The sequence below is a fragment of the Chanodichthys erythropterus genome, chromosome 2 (genome assembly GCF_024489055.1).
Source record: "Chanodichthys erythropterus isolate Z2021 chromosome 2, ASM2448905v1, whole genome shotgun sequence".
Lineage (NCBI taxonomy): Eukaryota > Metazoa > Chordata > Actinopteri > Cypriniformes > Xenocyprididae > Chanodichthys > Chanodichthys erythropterus.
In genome coordinates this window covers 30442430-30470000 of record NC_090222.1, presented here as the reverse complement: position 1 = coordinate 30470000, position 27571 = coordinate 30442430, and the positions used below count along the sequence as shown (strand labels likewise).

At 35.6% G+C, this 27571-nt stretch overlaps 1 protein-coding gene across 2 annotated transcripts in view; it reads right to left on the bottom strand.

Annotated features, from left to right (window-relative positions):
• Nucleotides 1-6206: 6206 nt before the first annotated feature.
• The window catches only part of bcam (basal cell adhesion molecule (Lutheran blood group)), a 64148-nt gene continuing 42783 nt past the window's right edge, over nucleotides 6207-27571 (bottom strand). The window contains exons 2-16 of one of the 2 annotated variants that reach the window (XM_067409227.1): nucleotides 25028-25155; nucleotides 24310-24523; nucleotides 20967-21043; nucleotides 19767-19863; nucleotides 18476-18658; nucleotides 18257-18378; nucleotides 18030-18174; nucleotides 16939-17058; nucleotides 15730-15825; nucleotides 12421-12545; nucleotides 12176-12314; nucleotides 11200-11238; nucleotides 10182-10323; nucleotides 9819-9891; nucleotides 6207-9033 (exon numbers count right to left, since the gene is read on the bottom strand). In XM_067409227.1, the coding sequence (XP_067265328.1) occupies nucleotides 9028-9033; nucleotides 9819-9891; nucleotides 10182-10323; nucleotides 11200-11238; nucleotides 12176-12314; nucleotides 12421-12545; nucleotides 15730-15825; nucleotides 16939-17058; nucleotides 18030-18174; nucleotides 18257-18378; nucleotides 18476-18658; nucleotides 19767-19863; nucleotides 20967-21043; nucleotides 24310-24523; nucleotides 25028-25155 (1706 nt within the window). In that variant the 3' untranslated portion in view covers nucleotides 6207-9027. Of the gene's footprint in view, nucleotides 9034-9818; nucleotides 9892-10181; nucleotides 10324-11199; nucleotides 11239-12175; nucleotides 12315-12420; nucleotides 12546-15729; nucleotides 15872-16938; nucleotides 17059-18029; nucleotides 18175-18256; nucleotides 18379-18475; nucleotides 18659-19766; nucleotides 19864-20966; nucleotides 21044-24309; nucleotides 24524-25027; nucleotides 25156-27571 lie in introns of both variants that reach the window. The other variant, XM_067409220.1, reaches the window with a different exon arrangement.

The following is a 27571-nucleotide window of genomic DNA, read 5'->3' as shown; positions in this document are numbered from 1 at the left end:
ATTTTGCTAATCTTCAAGGCTGGTTTGATAACATTCTGCTCTGAACCCGAACACAGCAGGGGATGTAATGGAGGGCCGAGGATAACGAGAAACTGAGGAGGTCTCGCTCACTGCGTCATTAAAGAGCAAATTAAGTGTACATGCAACGACATGTAATACGCGCACACACACACACACACAGATGTGCAATTAGCAGTTTGAGAGAAATCCCAGTGAAATCAAGCCGACGACAGATGACAGAAAGGGATTATGGGTAAGAAAATATGAGTCATTGGAAAGAGTATGAAAGCTCATTAGAACACAGCCCTGAGTGTATGGGAAGAACTGTACGGGCATACCAGTAATTTAGTCATATCTTGATGTTCTTTGCCTTAAAGGATTGAATGTTTACAAGAATATTGCCTTGTCCAAAAATGCAAATGTTTAAGCAGGGTTTTTTTTCTTGTCATACCAAGCACCCTTTTACATGTCTATGTGAGACAGAACTCTCAGACACTTGTGCTGATTTATATAACAGCAGGATAGCACAGACTGATGGCATGTCCAGGCATATCGTACAGCAGCCCTCAGTTCCACAGAAACAATTTAACATTTTTTTAGGGGAAGTTCACACTGAACACATTTTGCAGTTAATGCGAGAAGCAAGGCAGTGCACAAAAACCAACACAATTTCCAGTTTCCAGTAAAAGGGCTAATGAGAACAAAGTAAGTAGTATTCAGCAGGTCATGTGATCTCATCACCAACAATTTTTACAATAAGTACTCAAATTCATCATCATATATGATGATGTACTCAATTTTTAATGAGGAAAAAATTACTGAGTGTACCTTTAAGTGGCATAATATGGTTCCAGGCAGTGTTGTTATAGTTAGCTAAGGGGCTGTTTGCATGATGCCGTTTTCAACTAAAAACGGAAAACTTTTTGTGCTTTGGTTATTGCGTCATACCCATGTTACCCTGTTTCCGTTTTTATTTTGTAGAAACCATGGAAACACCAAAGACGCTTTAATATGTACATGTTTTAATAGGCAAGGGAACAGTGTTTTGATATATTTATAGACATAAAACTAATTATTGTTATATAGCTCAACACGTTTAGTCTTATTGTTTAAATCTAGTTTTCTTGATTTTTTGCGAGTATCACACTTCACCATGCCTCAGAGAAAAACACTATTTTGTGAAGTAGCTAACATAGCATAATCAGATGCAGCTTTATTTGTAGTAATGGTAATACAGAATTTTATCCATCGTACAATACGTTTTAAAATTAACTGCATGCCATTTATCAACATAAGCCATCCAGCTTTTAATATGATATTCTAAAGTCGATCTATTTTACTGCAGTCAGTGTGCAACAAGTGTCTCACAGCAGCTGCCGAGCGAACGCACAGAGTAACGTTATAACATTTTCAACACTCAAATGTATCTAATATGATAAACAGAGCTGTGTTACCTCATTCTCATGACCGGAAAAGCAGAAGCAGCGCCGGCGACTGTGGTATAGTAAAAGTTCTGTTGCTCGCGGCGTGTGTTGCGCAATTGCTCCAGCGGCCTCGTTCAGCTCCCACAACACTACAGTAATCTTCATACTACAGTAATGTTAATAATCGTCTATGAACATGATTTCTTCCCAAGTCCTATCCCAATTCTTTTCCACCGGATGCTGAGGTGAAGACCACATGTCCCAAGATTCCGTGCTCGAACTTGGCGTCATCAAGCTATTCCTTTGTTTTCAATAGGCCTCTAGCGACCTCTATTTGACAGAAAATATTACATAAGATATAAGAAAAATATTCTCTAAAAATATTCTATACGAAAGACATTTTTATTTATTTATAACACATGAGTAAGGTATTTTATTGAACAGGTAAATTGCCATATGTAGCTCTCTGACACCATGTCTATACCGGATGTGAGCAGTGCAATGTGACAAAAGACAATAGAACCCATTGTAATCAGTGATATCCCCTGCGTTCCAAATCTAACTCATATAAATATTACAGTAGTACAGAAAAATATTATACATACATTTATTGTTAAAATCGAACTCTGAGCCTGTACCCATTCTGTGACGTCAAACAACTTCCCTGTGCAAAGGATCATGGGGACCCGAAGTGTCCATCAGTTGTAGCCTACCCTTCGAAATCCTTAATTTCGGAGGGCCCTTTGAAGTGGCCAGTTTTGCCACCAATCATGGTGGCCATGATTATTTTCACTCCGAAGTGCCCTTCGGAGGGCGATATATCCCGGTTGGAACACACCGACCGACACTGTGCAGTTCATTGTAAAGCAATATAGTGAAAGGTCATTTCATTATGGGTTGTTGTAGTGTTGTCCTGTTTATTTTCAAGAAAGTACAGTGTCTATTAATGAGTATAGCTACAGTAACGTCTTTAGCTAGTCAGCTTGAGATCCTTTCCATTTAAACTGGCTATCTCTTAGGTATAGTATTTAATGTTTTATGAGCAGTAGGATAACCTCTTTTTTAGTTATGATAAAGAAACACGCAGAACCGAAGCGCAACCAAAACAATGTTCTTCTGCAAAATGCATGCAGTTTTTTTTTTACATATAAGTTATATAGTGTATCTTTAATTACTCACATAGCCTAATAAAAAAGTATACATAAAAAGTACAGAGTGGATTGGTATTGGCAGAAGGAGATTCACTTACTTTGATGAGGGAGAATCATCATTAAATCAATGGAATAGAGTCAGACTTTAGTGTCTCCATTCACTAAATGAAATGCACAGCAATGTGCTTGAGAGCATCTGATATAGCTGACTCACTCATATCCTCTCTCTCTCTTATTATTCACATAATTATCCAAGCATCCTTCCTAATTCTATCCATAAGCATATCTACTGATCTAAAATGACTTGAGAAGCTTTTTCCACTGCAGCCTGTTGGAACACGTCATTTCCTTTCCTATTAAACATCTCTTCTTATCTGCAAACAAATATGATTTCAATTTCCATCTTCCATCCTTATTTTCATCTCAATATCAAACTGCATTAACATGCATTTGTTCCTGTGCTGATGTGCTGATGGTCTGATGGGTGAATGAGCTGTCTGAATCAATGATTTACGAGGGATCTTTAATGTATATCTCTCTCATTCCGCAAACTCAAGTGGACAGCACAAGCAAATAATGTTAATCACACCTGAGGGTGTATCTTGCTGTCTAGTATGTAGGACTACTATTTAAAATGATCCCCTTACATGCAAATTTCAACACAGGAGGAATTTCAGTACCTTGACAGATACCTAGCAAGCAGAGACAAGGATGAACAAGTCTCTAGGTGAAGGTTTGACGACATATTGGCTGTGTCAGCTGTCCAAATACACCGTCTATTTTAAGACATAACTATCTTGAGGGTATGTATTCACAATTCATCTAGTACATCATCAAGGTACTTTTAGTGCACTACACCATTTTTCAGTGTACGATACAATGCTCACATAGAATATTTCATACTATGCAAAATGGGACCACCTTCATTCTGATAGCTCAATAAATAATGGTGCTGTCACATTTACCATTGTCCTGCACATTTTTTACAGGCAAAATCCAGTCAAATTCACTTGATCATGAATTCTGCATAAATACACAGTATTTCCCAATGCAGATTTCACAATGGGTTCAACTCAAGTTGGTCACGCATAGACCATCAGAATGCTTCATAGTTAAAAAGCAAATTCTGAGTAAGTAGCACTTCTTTCAGACGAACATAATCAGAGAGATATTTAAAAATACCCTTAGTCTTCCAATGTTTATAATGGTTGTGAATGCACATTTTCACGGGCAAAATCAAGTCATTTCAATAGAAATTCACTTGATCATGAATTTCGCCATAAGTACACAGTATTTCCCAATGCAGATTTCGCAATGGGTTCAACTCAAGTTGGTCATGCATAGACCATCAGAGTGCTTCTTAGTTAAAAAGCAAATTTTGAGTAAGTAGCACTTCTTTCAGATGAACATAATCAGAGAGATATTTAAAAATACCCTTAGTCCTCCAATGTTTATAATGGTTGTGAATGGGGGGCCACGTTTTGTAGTCAAAAATAATGCATCTATTTATAATAAAAAAAGTAATCCATGCGACTCCAGTGGGTTAATAAAGGCCTTCTAAAGCAATATGTTTTTATAAAAAAATATCCATATTTAAAACTTTATAAATTCAAATAACTAGCTTCCGGCGGATGCAGAATGCTCAAGTCGATTTGCGGCGGAAGAGTATACTTTTAGTGCGTTCAAGTCCTCTTGGGAAGTTCGTATTTACGAGGTGGGAAGTCGTGTGTACGACGGTAGGTGCGTTCAAGTCACTTTCCTCGGAGTATAATGGCGGTGTGCCTTCTCTAAATGAATTACACAAAATAACACTTGTGTGCATTAGTTGTATGTTGCTTTTTTATGTTTTTTAATTCATTTATGAAGCCATTGTAAACTTTATTGTTACATATTACATTTTTATACTGTGATGCTATCATATTTTTTGCTGGGAATCAGCTTACTTCGTTGTAAATAGAAAAGCCTGACAATGTCACTGCAAAATACCTGCAGGTATTGTGGTATTTCGCTATGTTTCTGACTGACACGCCCCAAACTCGTACAGATCGGAGCTTAAAGAAAATTACAAGCTTCCCACTGGTATTTACGACATTATGGTGGCGTTCATGTCGGTTCTGCTCGTAAATACAATCTTTCCGGCATGAGTTGAACGCACCATTTGACCTGACACACAACGTAGGCCTAATGATGAACACGGAGGCACAGAGGATAGACCAAACAAATCACCGGTCACGGATTATAAATCTATAACGATCATTTTTACAGAAAAATTTCAGAGGATTTTGATATAAGAGAAGAGAAGCTTAAATTTGTTGCACAGCCCTATTTTGAACCACAAGAGGCGTCTAAGCTTACAATACATCCTGCGTCATACATCCTGAGAAGATTACAAATTTTCCGCAAGTCGACTTGAGCATTCTGCGTGCGGTCGTCCACCGGAAGCTAGTTATTTTAATTTATAAAGTTTTAAATATGGATATTTTTCTTACAAAAATGAATTGCTTAACTTCAGAAGGCCTTTATTAACCCTCTGGAGCCATATGGATTACTTTTTTTTATGGATGGATTTTTTACTTCAAAATGCGGCCCGCCATTCACAACCATTATAAACCTTGGAGGACTAAGTAGTTTTAAATATATCTACGATTGTGTTAGTCTGAAAAAAAGATCATATACAACTAGGATGGCTTCAGGGTGAGTAAATCATGGAATAATTTAAATTTTTTGGGTGATCTATCCATTTAAGTGATACGCCTAACTGTCACTGCAAATATTTTTCTGTAACGACCGGCTAACTGGACATTATCAAGCTTATTATGGCTGCTAACAAAATAAATGATTAAACATTATTTTGAGTTTATATTATTTTATGTAATAAAAAAGATGGGGATAAATGTGGAGAGTCCAAACGTATATCATTACGTAGCCTAAATGTTTAGGCTTTTCCAAACTCTGGGTTCTCTCGGGAGTTTTTGACTTACAAGTAATATAATCTCTGTGGTTGACATTGCTGCAATTTGAAACTTTCACGTTTTGTTCTAACAATTTAAATATCATATTCACAAATCAAAATGAATTTGAAAATCTGAAAATCCAGGTTTTAGCAATATATAAACGTGTTAAAGGAAGCGATATGCAGGATAGCAGCATTATAATCGTGTCGCTCGAACACAATCCTCAGCAAGGTTCCTATAGCTGCATTTCACTAAATACGACAGTGTATTCTCACAAAGATGAAATAACCAAACCCCACGCCTATCAGATTACATAATGTAATGATCGTAGTTAAATGTCATTCAATTACGGAAGCGTGTATCTGTCCTCCAAAGCGTCTTTACATGTAAAAATCCCTTAGGGGGGGGGGGGGTTTGCACCATCATTTAACGTTTAACAAGATCATACATGATATACTTATCTGATGGTTACAAAAGATTAAAGCCTGTTAAATCTGAACATTAGAAGTAAAGAACAAATACTGAAACCCCAAAGGGAAACTTGAAATGAATGTTAAGGCGAGAAACAATGTTTAACATAGGCCTAATCAATTGATTTAGCCATTTAAATGATTAAGTTACCTCAGGGTTACAGCAAATTTAGAACTTTTTGGACACAAAACATGAGACAGTTTGGGATTTGTTGTTGTTGTTGCTTTTTTTTTTTGGGGCAGTATAAACTCTACACAGTTCCAATCAGAAAAAGACAAGCTACAAAGTTCACAAATGCGTACCACAAAATATACAGTAGACCTGGAGGGCACAAGCAATTGCAGACATCCATAAAGTATGACATCTTATTCAAAACTTCTTTCTTATCAGCGAAATTTGCAAAATCATTCAGTAGTTAAGACATGTAGCCTATATCCTCCTTAAGAAACGTTTTTTTTTTTTTTTTCACAATATTCTAAAAAATTGGTGTTCAAATATTTTGGTATGCAAATATTGATCATAACTCTAAATCACACATTTCATTGACAGAACATACGACTACATTTTGCAAAATTATATCAATAAATGTGAAAAATAGCATTAAGATAAAAAGTAAAATATATTCCATGAGGAGTCTGAGGCAGGGGCCTTTACAAACTGGCCATCATCCTTTTTCCAGTGTTTGAGATGTTCAGAGATGTATTAGCTCATGTTCCATGTGTCTAGTGGACAATTAATACATACAGATTCATTAACACTCAACTACACACAAAGATTCAGTAGGTAAAAAAAAAAAATGTTATATCCAAGCAAAACCCTTTCCCACCCTCTACCAATCTCATTTCTCCTCAGTCCTCTCTTTAACCTTATTCAGTTGTACTAGAATCACAGTTTTGTTGGAACAGAAAAGCACTGAATGTATGTGTATGTCTACGGCCATATTGAGAAATTGCACAAATGTTAGAAAAACTGTCCCTGGGTGTTGCTCTGACATGCAGAGAATAGCAGATTGTGAATCTTATCATTTGAAGCAAATAACAAGGCCCATGGCTTTGTTTAACATTAGGAATTGGGGAAAAAATGACAGGGTGTTCCAACAACATAGTGATTCTAGAATGTTCCAGCTGTGCCATCTGAACAACAGTGAGCTATTACTGAGAAAGATACAAAATACATATATAAGCTAAACACAAAACCCTGGAACATCACATACAAGCTTAAAGTAATTGTTTTTACACCCCTTGTTCAAATTTTGGTTTAAAAAAAACAAACAAAATGAAAGCTGCAATGAATATCAATATTGATAAATAACAAAAAAGATCATCACTCTGTAACAGCAGTGGAAAAATTCTAGTCCTGTCCCTTAACTTTTTCTTGTTTATCTACTTACTCTCAGAATTTAAAAGTATAGTTCACCCGAAAATTATGTCATCATTTACTCATTTATCCTCATCTCATCGCAAACATATTTTAGAAGATATTTTAAAAATGTGTTTTGTTGTTGTTTATACAATGAAAATGACTGGGATCTGGTGTTGTTTGGACTCCACTAACATTAATTATGCACAAAAACAGTTAAAACCTTCTTCTGTGTTCCTCAAGAAGTCCTCTAGGTTTGGAATTACATGAGGGTGAGTAAATGACATCATTCATTTTTGGGTGAACTATGCTTTTAAAGTATAAGTTTCGCTAAAAACACAGAGCAACAACTTTAAAGTTTTTTTACAAAAAAAAAAAAAAGAAAAAGAAAAAGGCTGAAGGTGTTTAATTTGATTTGTTTCTCTAAATATATAAATAATGCCAACCAATTGATATTAAAAGCGTTGGTAAAAGAAAATGAAGAAAAGTATATTGAGACAGCATGTGCATTTAGATTTGTGCTCATTCAGTAGATATTTTCCAATCACTTTTTAGCACTTTAATCATTCAAAAAGTAAAGTTAAGGTGAGAATATATAGAGTAATGCTTCGGGAGCCATTTTAAAAGACAAAAACCCAGAAAATAGGCCTGACCTGTCCCATTACTAACCCATGTTTAATAATTACAGAGTTAGGTTAAAGTCTTTGAACATGTTTGAGCTGTCGAGTGGAATTCAGTACAGTTCAGAGGAAATGAGATGATTGAGTTAGTTGTGAACCACTTCTACAACTTTCAGACTTGAGCTAAATGGGTCTGTCCATTCAGATATCTGGTTTGATTCTCACACTCTTTCTTTCTTTGTGCCACCACTGGCTTTTGGTTTTAGCTCAAAACAGGTGTAGGACATTATAGTGTGGAATTTAGGACATGGTCTAAAATATGGGCAAAAAACATAAATTTTTGACTATACAAAGGCTGATAAGAATAACAGAGTTTGATCATTTCCCCAGTGTTGAATGTACAGCCGGACAGTGTATGTAATGACACATTCATATGCTCCATGCAGATCATGACCAGAACATATAGTGGTCTGTAGGGTCTACTACTCAGGATAATGTCATGTGTGCAGTTCACAATCAAAAATGTACACAGTAAGAGTGCACTGTAATGCAAAAAAGAGTCTGCACTGCACTATTCAATAACATGAACTAATCAACATAATCAGGGTGCAGCACAATAGAAAGAGCAACCCCCAGTGTGACTTTTCTGATATGTTTTGGGTAGATGAACATTAAGCTGCATTAAGCACACTTTTTTTATAGAGTCATATTGCCTAGTCATTCTGACTGGACAAAGACTGGCTTGATTACGCAATCAGGACACAGTAGAAACCCTTATCAAAATAATGCAGATTTACGTTTATTGCCCCTCCCACTTCTAAACTGAATCCCACCCTCAGTTCAACACCATAGCCCCTTCATACAAACCTCCCAACTCCCCACCCCGGCTCCAAAAAAAACCCAAACAAACTGTACAGCCAAAATGAATTCATCTTCTCTGTCCTCCATCTTCTCTCTTCTCCTCCATCAGAGCACTCTTAATTCCACCACATCATCCTCTTTGCCTCTGGAGAGATCATGTTCTTATTTGTCTCTTATCTTTTTCATTTTAACACTGTGAAAGAGGAAAGGTTGTTAATGAATGCATGCTATTGTTACAAGCCATCATTTAGCTGTTTAAAGTAATATGATTCTTAAAAGTGACACTGATGCAGTGAATTATTAGTCAAAAAAAAAAAATTTGTACTATGCAGTTCATGCTAATATTAATATTTTTTTAAATTCTTATAGTTAATTAAAACTATAAAAAAACTGTTTGTATTAATTGACAAAGCTGAAATAAAATACAATATAAATATTAGCCGAAAAAATGTAAACTTAAAAAACATAAATTGAAATGTTGCCTTGGCAACAAACTAAAATAAAATAAGTTGAGGTACTAAAATGGCTAAAAGAAAAATGAAATAAAATATATTGAAGCTATATAGAAGTATTTAAATATAAAAAAAAGACAAATTAATTAATTACTAAAACAAACTAATTTTAAAATAATATATATATATATATATATATATATATATATATATATATATATATATATATGAAATAAAAAATAAAAATAAAATAATTCAAAAAGTTTATTAATATATATGTGTGTGTGTGTGTGTCACACGTCTGTTCAGTTTAGTTTCATTATCATCATTATCAGTTTGTTTTCATTCATCACATGTGTTTCTTTACACAAACTAGTCATCACAGCTGTTCCTCATTTGAGTTAATCATCTGTGTATTTAAGTTACTTGAGTAATGTCACTGAATCTTCATCATCGTTTTCATTGGGAAGAACCTTAGATTTACAGTATAAGCCAAAACCACTATGCTATATGCCAAACCCCTCACCTGTTGTAGATGTGGTTTGTTTAACAGACCAGTCTCTTCATTGCCTTTCTCATTTTTCACATCCCCAGATGGCCTGCAAAGAGGAATGACCAATAAAGAAAAGATGAGAATGAATATGTGAACATGTGGCCTGCTTTTTTCTCTAGATTTAGCAACTTCCCCACCCCTTTTAAGGCTTTTTTTCAAAACAAATCTAGCAACTTCTTAGACAAACCTTATCAAGATTCTGTGACTCGCCCACTTGTCTATATTTATATTAATATAGATCAGTGGCCTCGCCAATATGAAGTAATTTAGCGACCAGTTTTAGCTACTTTCAACTGAAAGCAATTGGCAACACTGCCTGTGGTTTGTGCTACTTACACATCCATCTTGTCCTTTTTTCCACAGCAGCTCAGCTTGCCCTTCTTACTGAGGAAGAAGAGCAGAGCCACCATGATGAGAAGCAGCAGAACACACACCACCACGGCGACCACGACCGCACTCGAACCCCCCTGCTGCAACTCTGCAGAGAATAGCGAACGAGAAGAGAGTTGATGAGAAGTTGATGGTTAATAGTAAGTGTGAAGAAGTAACACAATTGGGTGGGAGAGGAAGAGAAAGGGGGACACAGAGGGGGAACGGGCGTGTTGAGGAGGGTGGGGAGGAAGTAAACCAGAACAATAATCAATTGTTCTTATGTCGACAGTAAATGCGAGACCCATAAGGTAATTGTTGCTAAATATTGTCACAGTTTGAGAAATTATATACAAACACACACACATACTCACAGCTGTAAGCAAACAGACAATCACATACACACATCATTTTATTCACACGCAAAGACAGAAAAGCAGCAGGGGTTATACAGACCTGTTTTAAACACGGGGTTTCCTTCGAGCAGCATTATGGGAAAGAGAAAGTTGAGTCCCATCGAACAGCACACGTAAAAAAAACACTCCAGCATTAACCCACATACACACACATAACGAGGCCCATCGATGAGATGAAGACGAACACACACACACACACACACACACACACACACTCTCTGAAGTGACCGCACAAGCTAAACATTGCACAGCACGCTCAAAGATGGAAGGAAAGGACATCGGTATTAAGTGACAAACACCCCAGACACAGAGAGGAAGGAAAGAGAGGAAGGTAAAATAGAACAGAATCCTTTATTGTCCCAAATAAGGGAAAAGTTAAAGGTGCAGCATCAACAAAATAGAGGACAGACATCATACAAAGGTCACATACGTAATACAATATACACAGTGTTTGGTAACAGTACATAATATACAGTGTAAAGAGCTGAAGAGTTAGATCACGGAGTATGTACAAAGAAAGAGTCCTGAGAGGAAGAGGAGGAGCAGATAGAGCTGGGACAAGTGTCTACCTCGGTTAGCGGCATTGGCATCTGGGCCTTTGTCTGCATCTGCACAGAAGAAATAAAAGAATGAGGTTTAGAGAACAGCTAAAATTATACATCTGGGTCTGCTGAGAAGATACAAGGTATGTTCGGAATTGCATACTATTAAAACGATTTGCATTAAGTATGCAGAAGCCTCATGCCCATTTAAATTGTGGGCTGACAGTTTGAATTGTTTAAAGAGATTTTACATGTTATTTCTAATATTCTTAAAATTTCAGAGGTCTACAGAATCAATCTGCTGTTCAAAAGTTTGGGACACTTTCTAGATTTTAATACTGAAGACTAGAGTACTGATGCTGAAAATGCAGCTTTCCCATCAGAGAAATATTATTAGCATTTTAAAATATATTAAATCAGAAAACAAATAGTTTAAATTGTAATAATATTTCACAGTATTTCTGTTTTACAGCATTTGTGATCAAATAAATAAATGCAGCCTTGGTGGGCATAAGAGACTTCTTTCAAAAACTTTAAAAAAAATCTAACATTTTCCAAAATTTGGTTAGTAGTGTATAAAACGGACATGATTCTGAAGTGTCTACAAGGTCAATGCAACTCAAGCATGCAAAATCATCATGATTTTTGAGATCTTCTTGACTAAAATTCTCACATTCTTACACAAAATGGGATAATAATAATAATAATAAAAAAACTTCATAACAGTATTCAAATGTAACTGAGATATCTGGTTGCTACAGGCTGAATTCACCATACAACAATAAGGTCATGTGACTATGTACCAAGCACTGTCTGAAATGTATATCCCTGCATACCAGAAGGCATTTGCTGGGGTTCTTTTGGTTAATGTGTATCAAACTAGATAAAACTGTACGTTTCTATCTGAGATTTACCCAGTGGGTTATTTTTAACCCAGTCATTTTTAGATTGTTGTATTCCAATCCTAACATTGCTCCAGTTCATATGAGTAGGAAGCACTAACCTGATTTGACGATCTTTAATTTCTTGTTGACTTTTCCATGCTCATTGTATGCTTCACACAGCACACCATCCTCCAGAACCGCATCTGTGGCTTCAAGAGTGACTGTGCTCATCACCCTATTCCCCAATACTGTCACTGACTACACACAGACAGACAGAGAGATGAATAACATTACAAAATACAATGAATACAGTTTTCTCTGATGTAAAGATCAAGTTCAAACCTAAACTATTACACACACGCACCTCTTTACCAGAAGGTGTCCATGTGAACTGTGGAGCAGGATAGCCAAGGGCAGAGCAGTTGAGAGTGACCATCTCTCCCACCTTTGCAATAAAACCATCCACTGAAGAATCAATCTCAGGTTTACCTTCAAAACAATAGCATATGTTTATTGGAAGTTGCCAATCTTTGAGTTCATTTACTTTGAGTTGTAAATTCCTTGATATCTTTGTTGGTCATTCAAAGGGACGTTAAAATAAACCTACTACCAGATCATCTTAACAAATTTGACATCTGCTTTTTTTGAGGATTCAGTCCATGGCTAGGGGTGTTCGATTATAGGATTTTCTGAGTCGACTCCAATTCCCAACTTTCACTGTAGATGTTGATTGAATCGACTCTCGGAATCAATTTAGTTTAAGTCAAAACATGGTCGGCAATAAAAGAATACAAGATTGCCGTCAAAATGTCTTTTTTTCTGACACAAAGCCTAAAGCATGACTGGCCAAATTTGTCCAGTTTAGAGATGACATTACCTTGAAATGATGTGTCACCATTGTTTCCTAGTTGTTGTTAATACCTAAATTTAAAGAGGGAAAGTAACGAGAAAAAGATTTGGTCGAATATTATTTTTTAGAGTTAAAGAAATGAGAGAGAAGTTCATGTATTTTTTAATGAATTCATCTAATTCATTCAAATGTTTGGGTGAGGGTGAAATGACAAAGCTAGCATAGAGGTAGCCTATGTATATATTTCCAACATACATTTTATTGTACATTAGCTACATGTAGGATAAAACTATGTGTCTGTGACGCTGTTTCTGTGATAGCCTCAGCTCTCTTATGTACAAGTGAATGATTTCAGACACAGAGTCAATTCCTGTGCTGGAGTCCACTCCAACGCACCCATCACTATCCATGGCTCTGAAACAGTAGCTACATGTACATGTACAGTAGCCATGACTTCATATTCCATGTACTCAGTACCAGGGGAGAATTTATGTACCGCACTGTAAATGCCACACCATCCTTTCGTGGAAACCAGGAAGGTGTGAACTACACCCATGAACACTTTAAATGCCATGAAGGCGTATAGAACAAAACCAGGAAATCAACTATAGAATGAAAGTTTTCCTGATTGCACAGATAAGATAAATGACACCTAGTGTTCCTGTATATGTCACATATACTGCAGGACGACAATGTTTATCAACTCATGTTAGAGTTTTATTATTAAAATTAGCTCAACAGTAACTGCTCACATTGTTAGTGGCCTTGGAAATATATCTTCCATTGATTTTCACCACAGGCATTTCAGGAAGTTGCCTTGAACCAAATGAAACTGCGCTGAGAAGATTCACAACATTCTATTTGAAGCAAAAAGTCTATGAGGATTAGAAAACGGATGAGTTTTTTTAAATTCTTCTAAAACAACTCTAATGCTTTAATGCAACAACATCCCATATTGGCTAGCTAAGCTACCCTAGCAAAAAAGTAATGTATTTACAATACATTTATGTCATACTAAATACACTTAAATTCTATTAACATATTTACTGACATATCACTTTAGACTACTGATATAAAAATGTGTGTTTTAATGTCACTAATGATGAGGATTGTATGATATTTTAATCATATCGGCCTTTAAATGTAAGATATTTAAAGTGTACCTAAAGAATACTACTAATATCAAATACTTGCAAAAATCACTTTAGCACAATCAAATATACCTAAGTATATCTTAGCTGGAGCTCAGCACTACTTCCACACAATTAGAGTGCATTAAGTACAAAATTACTTGTTCCAGTTTAGCAGACTTTAGTATACCAGTTTAGCATACTAAGGCACAACTGCAGGGTATTTTTATTGAGTACATAACATGTAAATGTATTTGTAGTATACTTAGCATGAAATACATGTATTTCAAATACATTTTATTATATTTATTTTTCACTAGGGTAGCTTGGAATTCTTATCAGAATAAACTTATTTACAAATTGCACACGAACGGCTTAATTAAAGTCCGGGAATTTTTTTTTCACCCTGAGTTAAATTCAATTTGTATAGTGGAAGCAACTTGTTATGGATCATAATTTGTTGTAAATGTGAATGTTGACAGCACCATTTAGTTTATAAGCATTTTGTTTACTGCCAGAAAACCCAACTCATTTAGCTGGCTTATGAGACAAACATATCCCATCATCCTCCGTGGCAGCACAAGAATGATAAAACACGCAGATCAGCACCAATTACACACCTAATGTGCATCCTTTACTCTTCATTATGGAGCATTAGTGGTAAAAAGCTTACTGGCTTTTTACCTAGATAAATATGAAATTGAAAAAAATTGCTCCAAATCCATTAAGAGCACATCATGATTTCCAAACGCAGAAGAAGGAGTTTGTAAGGAGATATGAACGCACCACCTGTTCCCATTTTCATGATAACGGAGACTTAAGGATTATACGTGACTTATGACTTCTACAGAAACATACACACTACTGTTCAAAAGTTTTTGGGTTTGATAAAGAAAAGAAAAATTATTTGGGTGCATTAAATTATTTAACAGTGAATCATAAAGAGATTGTTAATGTTACAAAAGAATTCTATTTCAAAAAATGCTGTTCTTTTGAACTTTCTATGCATCAAAGAAAAAATGGTTTCCACAAAATATGAAGCAGCACAACTGTTTTCAACAGAAATGTTTCTTGAGCAGCAAATCAGCACATTAGAATGATTTCTGAAGGATCATGTGACGGCTGGAGTAATGATGCTGAAAATTTAGCTTTGCCATCACAGCAATAAATTACATTTTAAAATATATTAATATAGAAAACAGTTGTATTCATATTTACACAATATTACAAACTTTTGACCTTTTTTGACCCAAACTTTTGAATGGTAGAGTACCATCATTTGACAACATAAAAGCCAATTGTATTTTTGTCTTTAAATGTTTTATAATGTTGTTTCATATCAGTATTGATGTGGAGATTTTGAATGGTGTTTTACTTACTATTGAGCTCAACAGGTCAGCCATGACACTGGTCTGACCAACATTTTAATATTCTTCACTGCAAGTTACTCAATATTTTCAAACAATCATGCTTCACTAAGGCTGTTTTCTTCTGACACTGAACTCCTGCCTTTATCTAAACATAATATCCACACAACAGAAACCAGCTGGTATAACAAGCATTGACTGTTTGTTGACTGCCCATAGTTGAGTTCTATCTCTTGAGCAGCTTTGACATTGATGACAGCTTGTATTGACACTTTGCACTGATCAACCACAACAAAGCTGTATGCGTCTGTGTATGCACTTCATACCTTTGATGTTAAGGGTGATATTGGCTTGTTTCTGGAGACCTGGCACTGAAGGTACAGCTCCGACACATATATACACACCAGCGTCAGCCAGAGTACCTGACTGGATAGTCAACACACCATTTTTTGACAACTCCTTTGAGTCCTATGGTATACAGTGAGATGAAATGAGATGCTGATTCAGACAAGATCTAGTATAACCCACTATTTCCATTAGCCACAAAGTGTACAGCCATATATATATATATATATATGTATATATATATACACAAATTATGTCATTCTAAAACCATAAGACTTTGGTTCTTCTTCGAAACACAAATTAAGATATTTTTTAATAAAATCAGAGGTTTCTGTCCTTCCATTTAAAGTCCAGTTAACCAAAACTTAGAAGATCCAAAATAGTCGTACAAGTGTCATAAATTGAATCCATATGAATCAAGCGGTAACACCTTACATTAAGGTTCATTAGTTAAACATTAGTTCATATATTAACTAACATGAACTAACCATGAGCAATACATTTGTTACTGTATTTACTAATCTTTGTTAACGTTAGTTAATGAACACATGTGCATTAACTAATGTCAACAAATTTTTAATAATGTATTAGTAAATTTTGAAATAACATTAACAAAGATGTTATATAAGCACAGTTCATTATTAGTTCATGTTAAATAATTTAGTTAACTAATGTTAACTAATGAACCTTATTGTAAAGTGTTAATCAATCACGCAGTTTAAGAGATACGATCACTTTATATACGACCTTTCGTGTTTACCATATGTGATGTGCTCTCTTTTTTAACTTGAATGAAATCTGTTCATCATATAAAGGAAAGGTTTCTCTTCAGAAGACTTAGATTAATCCTCTTGATTCACATAGATTCATTTTATGATGACTATTAACTTTTTGGATCTTTAAAGTTTTGGTTACCTAGACTTTCAGTTCGAAGATTAACCAAAGTCTTATGGTTTTGGAACAACATGAAGGTGAGCAAATGATGACAGAATCTTCAGTTTTGGGTGAAAAGGGGTTTAAATTTGGGTTTAACACTATCTGCCAAAATGGAAAAAAAAACAACTGAAAGGACCTCCAAGGGCAGACACAACATAGCATCATTATGACTAAAAAAACATCAGAGAAAGATAAATACAGAGAAAAGTTAGGTACTCTAGGCACAGGAGATGGAGGCTTGTTGAAATCTATACTTGCCTTTTTCCACTGCATGGTGTGGGCGTCAGAGGACTTGGTCTTACACTGAAGCTCCACAACATCTCCTTTATTAACAATCAAGGGGCCTTCTGGAGTCACTGTCAAAGGGTCCATATCTGACAGAGTGACAAAAGAATGAATGTAGCTATGTGGAGATGGAAAATTCAACAAAACATGAGAACTTAACAACTGATCCTTTTCTAAGCCCCGCCCTCAAACATTACTGACCAGCCCTAACAACTGTTGCCATTTGCCATTTTCAAGCTTTTGCTCGTTTCTAATGTATCTAAATATAGAGAGGATCTGGGTGTTTCAGAATGAGAAGAGCTCCAAACCTTCTGTGTTTGTAAAGTTAGACACTATCCAAAAATATTGTAAAATGTGGTTGAAAAAACTGTAATTGATTGAAGTCACTGTAGTGTTGATGGTAACTAAAGTGTTCACAGTACCAGAATGAATGTGTTGTAGAAACATTAGGGACAGTTGTGTCCCTTGTAATCGCTTTCAAATTATGCTCTTTTCAGTTGATGTTGAGAACCAGTGCTGTTACTGTAAACTAAAACTAAAGCTTTTAAAAAGCATTTGAAATAAAGCTGAAATAAAATAAATGTAAGATGAAAATGTAACAAATGAAAATTAGAGAAACAGAAATGTTACTTTGGCAACTAAGTGAATTAAAATAAGTTGAAATAAAATTAAAGCCAAATGGAATTATATAAAAAATGAAAAGCATAAAACTTAAGCTAAAAATAACAACAACAAAAAAAAACATAAAAATAATAATGAGAAGCATTTGCCTCAATTTTGATTTAATAGTTCTTAATGAAGTTAGTGAGCAATTTTAATAGTTCTTTAAAGAGAAACAACAGATAAAATGTCACAATTCATTTCAGACCATGTAAGAATATTATCCAGCCCACTTTTACAATTCATGAGCACATTTTACTGATAGCACACTGTTCTTGTTCTGTAAAGTTCACCTGAATTAGTGATGGTAATGAAGAAGAAAGTTTAATAATCAGTGATGCACGTCATTTAGCAACTTGCCCACTTTTGTATTTGTTATAGTGTTTGGATTGATACTTACAATGCACTATTAAGGATAGAGTTTTGATAAGTTGGACATCTTCTGAGGCATCATAGTCCAGAGCTTCACACTTATAGGTTCCACTGTCATTTCGAGAGACATTCTGTATATATAATGTGCCTTTCTGAGTCCTCAGTTGTACATCCTTAGAAGTGAGTGAGTAAATACATGAGTGAGAATAATATACTAGATCATTTGGTTGTGATTTAGCATTCATAGCCTCGCACCTCTTTATAAAATTCAAACTCTGGCTGAGGGTTTCCATCAGTCTCACACTCCATCTCCACATCATCCCCCTCTTTGATTGGCCCCTGATTCTTCACTTTAAAGAACACATTTTCTGCCGAATCTGAGGAGAGGAAAGGATGAGGAGTTTGAGGCGTATAGTTGATGCATGTGGCACGGGTTACTGTTTCTTTCTAAGTGTGTGTGTGTGTCAGACTCACAGAGCAAAGTGAGGCTGAATTTATCAGAGCTCTCCTGTTTGTTCAGGCCGCCTGGCATGCTGTACTCCACCGTGCAGTGAAAAACTGATTTAGCATCAGCTTTAACCGGCTGCATGAACAGCGTGCTGGTCATGGTGTACAGGCCTGAGGGTTCCTTCACCGAAGTAAGTTTCATGTACGTTTCTGAGAAAAAGATAGGAACAAGATTAATTTTACAGTAAGAGATCTAAAAGTGTGGGAGGAGTAGCGGAATGCTAATATGCTCGTTAAGGTAAAAATCGTTAAATAAAACTATTTAAAATAGCTTTTCAATTTTAATATATTTTAAAATGTAATTTTTAGGAGCCATTACTCCAAGTCATCGGTGTCACATGATCATTCTAATATGCTGATTTGGTGCTCAAGAAACATTTCTTTATCTTTATCAATGTTGAAAAAACTGTGCTACTTAATACTTGATGCATTTTTTCAGGATTCTTTAATTGAAGGATTAGTTCAATTTCAAGTGAAAATTAGCTCAAGCTTTACTCACCCTCAAGCCATGTATGTATATGACTTTCTTCTTTCTGATGAACACAATCTGAGATATTTTAATAAATATCCTGGCGCATCCGAGCTTTATAATGGCAGTGAACAGGGGTCACACAAGTATGAGCTGAAGAAAGTGTCTCCATCCACATCCATCCATTGTAAACGTGTGCTCCACACTGCTCCAGTGGGTTAATAAAGGCCTTCTGAAGCGAAGTGATGCGTTTGTGTAAAAAAAAATATATCCATATTTCACAAGTTATGAAGTAAAATATCTAGGTTCCACCAGACCGCCTTCTGTATTAAAGTTATAAAGAAAGTATATAACTGGTGACGCGTCAGAAGCACTTTCTTCAGCTCATACTCGTGTACCCTGTTCACTGCCATAATAAAGCACGGATGCATCAGGATATTTCTTAATATCTCGCCGATTGTGTTCATTAGAAGGAACAAAGTAATATACACCTAGGATGTCTTGATGGTGAGTAAAGCTTGGGCTAATTTTCATTTATAGTTGAACTAATCCTTTAAAAGTAAGTTAAAAGGCACTGCATTTATTTGAGATTTTTTTTTTTTTTTTTTTTTTTTGCTGTCACTTTTAAACAATTCAGTCCAATTTGAATAGTAGTTTACATAAGTCCTTTGAATCTCACATTTTTAGATCCTATTATGATTCCAGTAACACTGCAATGGATGGGAAAGATAATTTAAAGGACTTTAAAGAGCTGACTTATTCTGACCACTTTTCAGATTCTGCACTTACTTTCCTTGTGGCTCTTTTCGTCAGGCAGTGGAGTGTCATCTTTAAACCAGATAATACGAGGCACAGGGTAACCGTTCCTGCTGGTGCACTTGCCCACCTAAACCAACATACCACACAGAAATTTGACATGCTAGATGTTGTTATAAGATTTTTGACAAGCTTTTCATTAAAGGTGCCCTAGAATTAAAAATTGAATTTACCTCGGCATAGTTGAATAACAAGAGTTCAGTACATGGAAATGACATACAGTGAGTCTCAAACTCCATTCTTTCCTCCTTCTTATATAAATTTCATTTGTTTAAAAGACCTCCGAAGAACAGGCGAATCTATACGTAACAGTCGGGATCATTAATATGTACGCCCCCAATATTTGCATATGCCAGCTCATGTTCAAGGCATTACACAAGGGCAGCCAGTATTAACATCTGGAGCTGCACAGCTGAATCAACAGACTAGGTAAGCAAGCAAGGACAATAGCGAAAAATGGCAGATGGAGCAATAATAACTGACATGATCCATGATATCATTATATTTTTAGAGATATTTGTAAATTGTCTTTCTAAATGTTTTGTTAGCATGTTGCTAATGTATCTGTTAAATGTGGTTAAAGTTACCATCATTTCTTACTGTATTCACGGAGACAAGACTGTCGTTATTTTCATTTTTTAAACACTTGCAGTCTGTATAATTCATAAACACAACTTCATTCTTTATAAATCTCTCCAACAGTGTGTAATGTTAGCTTTAGCCACGGAGCACAGCCTCAAACTCATTCAGAATCAAATGTAAACATCCAAATAAATACCATACTTACGTGATTAGACATGTTGCATGACGAACACTTTGTAAAGATTCACTTTGAGGGTTATATTAGCTGTGTGAACTTTGTTTATGCTGTTAAAGGCAAACGCGAGCTCCGGGGGCGGAGAGCACGAGAATTTAAAGGGGCCGCGCAGAATCGGCGCATAGTTAATAATGCCCCAAAATAGGCAGTTAAAAAAATTAATAAAAAAAAAATCTATGGGGTATTTTGAGCTGAAACTTCACAGACACATTCAGGGGACACCTTAGACTTATATTACATATTTTAAAAAGACGTTCTACGGCACCTTTAAGTCATTGTACGGCTGCACAAAGTAAATGCACATTTTAAGACTCAAAGCTATCATATATAGCTAAAAACATTTACACGAGACTCACCTCAGAGGAGGATGTAGAGTCATGACTGACAGTGATGGCCTGAATATTGTCTGTTATCACTGGCTTCTCTGGAGCAACTGTGAGAGGAAAAGGGAAGTTCATTTTCATTAATAACTTAAATCAAATCTGAGATACGGTTTCCTAAACCAATTACATGCATATACCCAATTGGCCATATAAATACAAACACATTGGGGAGGAATTCAATAAAAGAATCGTGACAGCTGATAACTGTTTTTTTGAAGCTGCAGTCTGTCAGTTTTGCCTCTTTGTCGCCATTTCTGTTTGAAACCTGCAATTGCAGTTATTTATGGAATTATCATCTTTACGTGGGTTGTGCATCGGCACGGCTCCTTAGCGCAGACGAATCTAAGGTTTGCTGGATTACAATCCACCATCAAAATTATAAGTTTAATTATTGCAGCTGCTGTGAGAAAAGGCTATATATTGATCCGCTAGCAGCAGCATCCTCACATGCCATATAGCCTACTACCTGGAACTCCTTTATGTAAACAGACGTGACGTAATGACGCAAAGACTAACGGCTCGAGTTTCCCGCAGAAACCTACCAGTGCCAATTTTCTTAGAAAACATTATTAAAAGCTTACCGTTGTGAATCTGGCTAAGGTAAGGAGAATGTTTTGAACACTGGCTGGTTATGTACTTGCTCAAAAATTGATTTTGGATCATTTTTAGCCAAAAAAAGTTACGAACTGCAGCTTTAAAATGTGTGTTTAAATGTAATAGGCTACACAGGATGCCCAGTTCTAATTTTCTTCTTCATCTTTTTATCATTATTTTATGAATAACTGCTGCCAAGATCAAAAGAAATATACACAGACATCTCTCTTAATAAAATTCAGCTTGCCACCTGCTTTCTGTGGGCGGAAATACCGTAACATTAAATGTGCCAGGCAAATTGTGCTGAGTTTTGTGAATATGGCACAATATAATGAGCCTAATTTGCATCCAAAGTGCGTGTTTGTGCCGAAAAGAATGACATTCACTCAGTTTAAAACTGGATTGGAGCTAGTTGTTGAATAAGAATCAAGTTTTTGCATTGAAATTGCCTTGTGCAAAAACTTGTTTAGTGAATTTGCCCCTAAATTTTGCAAATGGAAACATGAAAAATTAGCTAAACATGATAAAAAGCAAACATTGATGCATTAACACTGTGACACTTCCAGCTCCCTTTCCAAATCATGCTGCAACCACTCCCCCACCCACCAATTCACACGCAAGGTCACCATATCAGTGCTCCCAGCTGTCATCTGCTTCAAAAATAAACTGAATCATTTTTAATAACATTAACAGTCATGCCATTCTTCCTAGAGCACTTAGTCGGTCTCTCTTCTTCTATGTCCACATGATTTTTTCAATCACAAAAGCATCACCCTCATGTCTCAATCTTTCTCAAAATACTTTTAAAAGACACTTGAAAAGACCAAGCACAGAGATCATGTGAGTTTGCACGGAGATAGATGTCTTTTTCTCTCACTACATAAGGACATGTCCCTCTGGTGCAGCCATTAGCCATGAAGCAGGCAGCATCATTCGTCTCCTGGGAGGAGGTGCCATTGTTTTCCGGTCCCACTTCTCTCATTCACAATTATTACAGCCATTACTGCCTCTCTCGCTCCATGCAGTCTGGGATGGAAAATAAACAAAGAGCCTGTTCTGCTGTTTTCTCTGGTCTGTACACACACACACTATACCACGCAGCCTACACCCTCCTACGCACAAACAATTGTCTAGTTTTTCATAAAGTGACCCCATTGCACACAGCTGGGGGAGGGTCTTTAAAGACATAATGAATCACTGAGCAGGGGGCTGAAAGTTCAATACCATCTAATGCAGGCCAATTAGAGATACATAATAATAATAAAAAAAATCTATAAACTGTGCTAAATTAAATATACCATATATTGTGATAAATATGCCATGTACCCTGACTAAGGTCTATAATATACAATATACATGCAGTGTTACACCACCATTTAAGTAAATGCAACGTTCATTCTATGAAATGGGTGCCATCTCATAGCTTATAGTGATTAAATATAAATGTTTAAAAGAAACCATTTGTAATATACTTTTGTCTTTTTTTCAGAATAAATATCTAATCATTGATATCAAACCATTTAAATGAGATTTATTTGTTAATCTTATTAAAATATTTATATACATTATAATATAATTAACAACCATGAAGTCCATTTATGATTCTTCGAAGAATGGAAAGTTCATGATAACAGCATTTATTTATTTGAAATAGAAATCTTTTGTAACATTATAAATGTATTTATAAATTACTGTCACTTTTTTCACATACATTTTCCAGGAGCTCATTGCTTTACCTTAAAATTAAATGCTAACAGTGTTTGTAAATTATTTGCACAAATTATTACATTATTTGCTAACTGCATTCTTCTAATATTGTAATTTTGACATGCATTCTCTGTAAAGCTGCTTTGAAATGATATGTATTGTGAAAAGCGCTATACAAATAAATGTGAATTGAATTGAATTGAATTGAATTGAATTGAATTGAATTGAATTGAATTGAACTTTTGGTTAATTTAATGCATCTTTGCTGAATGAAAGTACTAATTTCTTAAAAAAAAAAAACTTTTGATCAATTTATTTATTTTTACGAATGTTTATATATATATATATATAATTATTTTTATTTTTTTTTACTGTGAATTTTACAGTTGTCAAATTCTGACAGTTGCAGTTCTGACAAAAAAAGCCAATTTATACTTACATATATTTTAGTCTATGCATTATTTGGTGCACAAGGAACATGATTATAATATCTAGCTCTAGGTTTTACATCTTACTTTTGTGCCAGTCAGCCAAGTTCAGCAATACACTATCATGAAGACTCTACAGAAAGCACACCTCATCCCATCACTGATATGTTCCTCCCTTAATTGTGTTTTCTCAGTGTAAGATCTGACTCCCTGCGTTTTGCAACTTATCTGGGATCAGCGAGGCAAGGACAAGCAGCTCTCTTAGGTCAGTGGTCATTAACACAGTGCTCAATGCACATAGAGCTCTTTGGCTCTCATAACCCTTAAAATGACATCCATCAAACATGACAAGTGCAATCACTCTATTAATCAATTGTGTCAAATGCAATCTGTACGGCCATAATTGACCCTGGGCCAACTCACAAAAAACACCCAAGGCTAATGAATAGGGGTAAAAGTGGCTAGCCATATGTCCCATTTAGTTTATGGAAATTGTTAGAGGAGTGGACACAAGCGCTCAAACCAAGCAGGCTAAGCTAATAAGGATGGAAGAAATATGATATGCATTCGTTTTCAGTCAGACTTACAGAAAACCTCGACCTTGGTCTCAGCTTCAGACACCCCCACAACCCCTGCGGTCACTTGGCAGAAGAAGCTTATCTCATCTTCAACCATGACTGAGGAGATGGTGAGGGACAAGTCCTTTTCCATGGTTAAGCGACTTGTCAATGGTGTGCCAGCATCAACTTCAAAACCTTGGGAAGACTTGTAAGCAATTTGCTTTCTTGCACCTGCAACTTCCTGAGGATGATGGAAACACAAATTCATCAATGTACTGTAGTACAGCATTCAGTCATTAGGAGTCTTTAACTGCTATGTACTTACATAAAAAAAAAAAAAATAATTATTAGGTACAATTGTGCTTATTGTTTTTATGTTGTATTGCAAAACACTTTTGCTGTTGAGGTGGGAAACGGGTAAGGTTGACAGGTTTGGTGGTATGGTTAGGTTTAAGGGGCAAAAGAAGGGTCAACAGTGTAATTATAGATGTAATTACAAAAATAAAAAAGAGAAACAAAAAATAATTACAGCTATAATTACATGCAGGTTTTTTTAAGTACAGCGTAAAATGTTTGCTCACAGTAACTGCATTGTATTAAATTATTAAAGGATAGTACGTAATAGTTCAATATACTTAATATAAAGTGGGACCCAGTATTGGGTGATACATGATCCATACATTAAATAGAAGATAAATGAAAAAAGTGATATATTCTAATAATATAAAGTCATTCATCTACTCACAATGAACCACTGGACCACAATCTCAGAAGCTTCTGCAGAGATGGTGTAACTGCATGGCAGTTTGGCAGTCTCTCCTTTAATCACTTGCACCTTTGGGGTCACAGTGACCTTGACAGTAGCCAAACATACTGTAAAGAGAAGGAAAAAGAGACCAAAAATTACATGTGTGATAACAAAGATGTTTATTTTTATTAAAAATTGGACTTGTTTTGGCGAGAAGGATTGAGAGCTGGATGGGCGGCATTGAAGAACAATCATAATAATTTGCCAGACGGCTTTTCACTGCAGCAGCCTCGGAGTCACACGCAGTGAGAAATGATCCACATGCTGTGAGACTGAAACAGCCATTGTGTTCCCGCTGCCTCCAAACATGAAGCCCAGCTGCACAGAACCAGGTGCAAGAGAGAGCAAGAAAAAAGACAGCAGATAACCCTTTGCTCTCTTGAAATCGGGTAGTAGGAGTCCACAGTAGGGCTGGGCGATATATTTTATAATTCATAATATAATTGCAAACATTTTGAAGGCAATATAAATTAGGAAACATCATGAATATTTCATATATTTTAATGTATTTTTAATTTCTCCATTAAGTTTCTTATAAAAACATTTTTTATTTTGTTGTGCAACTTGAGATATAATGACGGTGAAAATTATTTTAAATGTGTCCATTTTAAACCTCAAAAGCAAAAAAGGTGTAGAAATTGTATACATTTTAATGAATCTTTTTAAATTTAAATGAATCTTATTGCTGTTTTTTTGTTATATAAGCATATAAATAAATCCATTAAAAGATCTTATTCTTATTACATTTCTAATTGCCGTTTATTGTTTCACAACTGTTCATAATTTTGGGGTCGAGTTTACGAGTTAATTTTTGCTTTTTTATCCCTTTCCGAGGGTGCATTTATTTGGTAATGGCTTATTTATTTGGCAGCATTTATTTAATAAATATTTTATTCCTGTGATGGCAAAGCTGAATTTTCAGCAGTTTTCAATATTATTTCAATTTTCAATATAATTTTTCTTTGTGTTCATTCAGCAAAAAAACTGTGGAAAGCATGCCTTGATTATTTATTAACTAGATTTTTCACTTCATGTAGTTAACATTTTATGTCCTTGGTGGAAATAATGGTTCCTTTGACTGAAAAACAAACACCCATAAATATTAAGTATCGCCAAAAGGCTGAAAAATAGGGTGGTGAAATAGTTTAGTAATTCATGTTTATCAAAACACTTCCAAAACTCAGACTACTTTTTAGTGTGCAAGGTAGAATGAAAATGCAGACTAAGATTCGTTTTGTGTGTATGTAAAATGATCATGGAGTTGCCTTGTTTAGAAAGATCACAGGAGTAGTGTGGCATCCAGACAGATAATAATAATCTCTTCTAAGATCCTCCCTCTTTCCTAGATCCCACTGGCTGATAGACAACACACATAAGCACGCCCGCCAGCAGATTCTCATGACTCCCACCCAGAGCACAGAACACAAACAAACAACTCGTGATTACTTTTATACAGTACGCGAGTAACTTCACATACTGGGCCCTGAAGAAACAGTGAAACAAAGAGAGGCTGTACTTTCCCTTTAAAAATGAATCAGCGCAACACATGAACCAAAACACACCAGTCAGATCCAGAAGTTCTGCATTAGCACTCAACAAGAATGTATGTGTATAATCGCTACAAGCTTGTAGTAGTTATTTGTGTCAATAAAGTTGAGTGTGTGTGAGACATTCCTCTTGTGATTGACAGAACTCTTCAGAGATCTCAGTATGTTATAGTGGGTTCAAAGGTCTCCCATACAAAAATGTCCTCCATAGACTATATAACATTCAAAAACAATACTCCTTTTTCATATCCTTTTTTATCGTCTCCCCTGATTTTACTCTCTCCTACATGTCCATCACTTTCTATCTAGCCCTGTCCCAAATGCCAGCCTTTGCAGTCCTTGCAGTGGTGATGTAATGCATCACATAGTGTTTTGTAATATCCACTCTAAATAAAGAATGATCCAAGAGTGAGCGCAGAGGTCATCGCAAAGACCCATTTTACACCAAAGATGATAACTGCAACAACTATAAAGTTTTAATAATCATTATACTTCATTGAGGGTACTGAAGTTCACACCAACATTATGGGCCCTATCATACAATGCAGCGTCAGACGTGACGTTTTTTGCTAGTTTCAGCCCGCCGCAGTTATCATTTTCACATTCAGTGTCACGTTGTTTAAACAGCAAATGCATTTGCGCCCATTTGTGCGCCCATGTGCGTGCTGTTCTGAAAACGAGGTGTGTTCAGGTGCATTGTTGGCGTGTTGCTATTTTGAGGCAACTGAAATAGACTGCGCCATTGACCAACTGAAATCTGGTCTAAAGTCAATGGCGCAATATTTGTTTTGTTATTTAAAGAGCGTGTTATTAATATGCACCTATAAGCAGGTACACAACATGCATACACTCTGCTTATTACACACACACAGCAGCTCACAAACATGCCAAATATTAAAAATAAAAGTATTACAATGTAAAACATTATTATTGT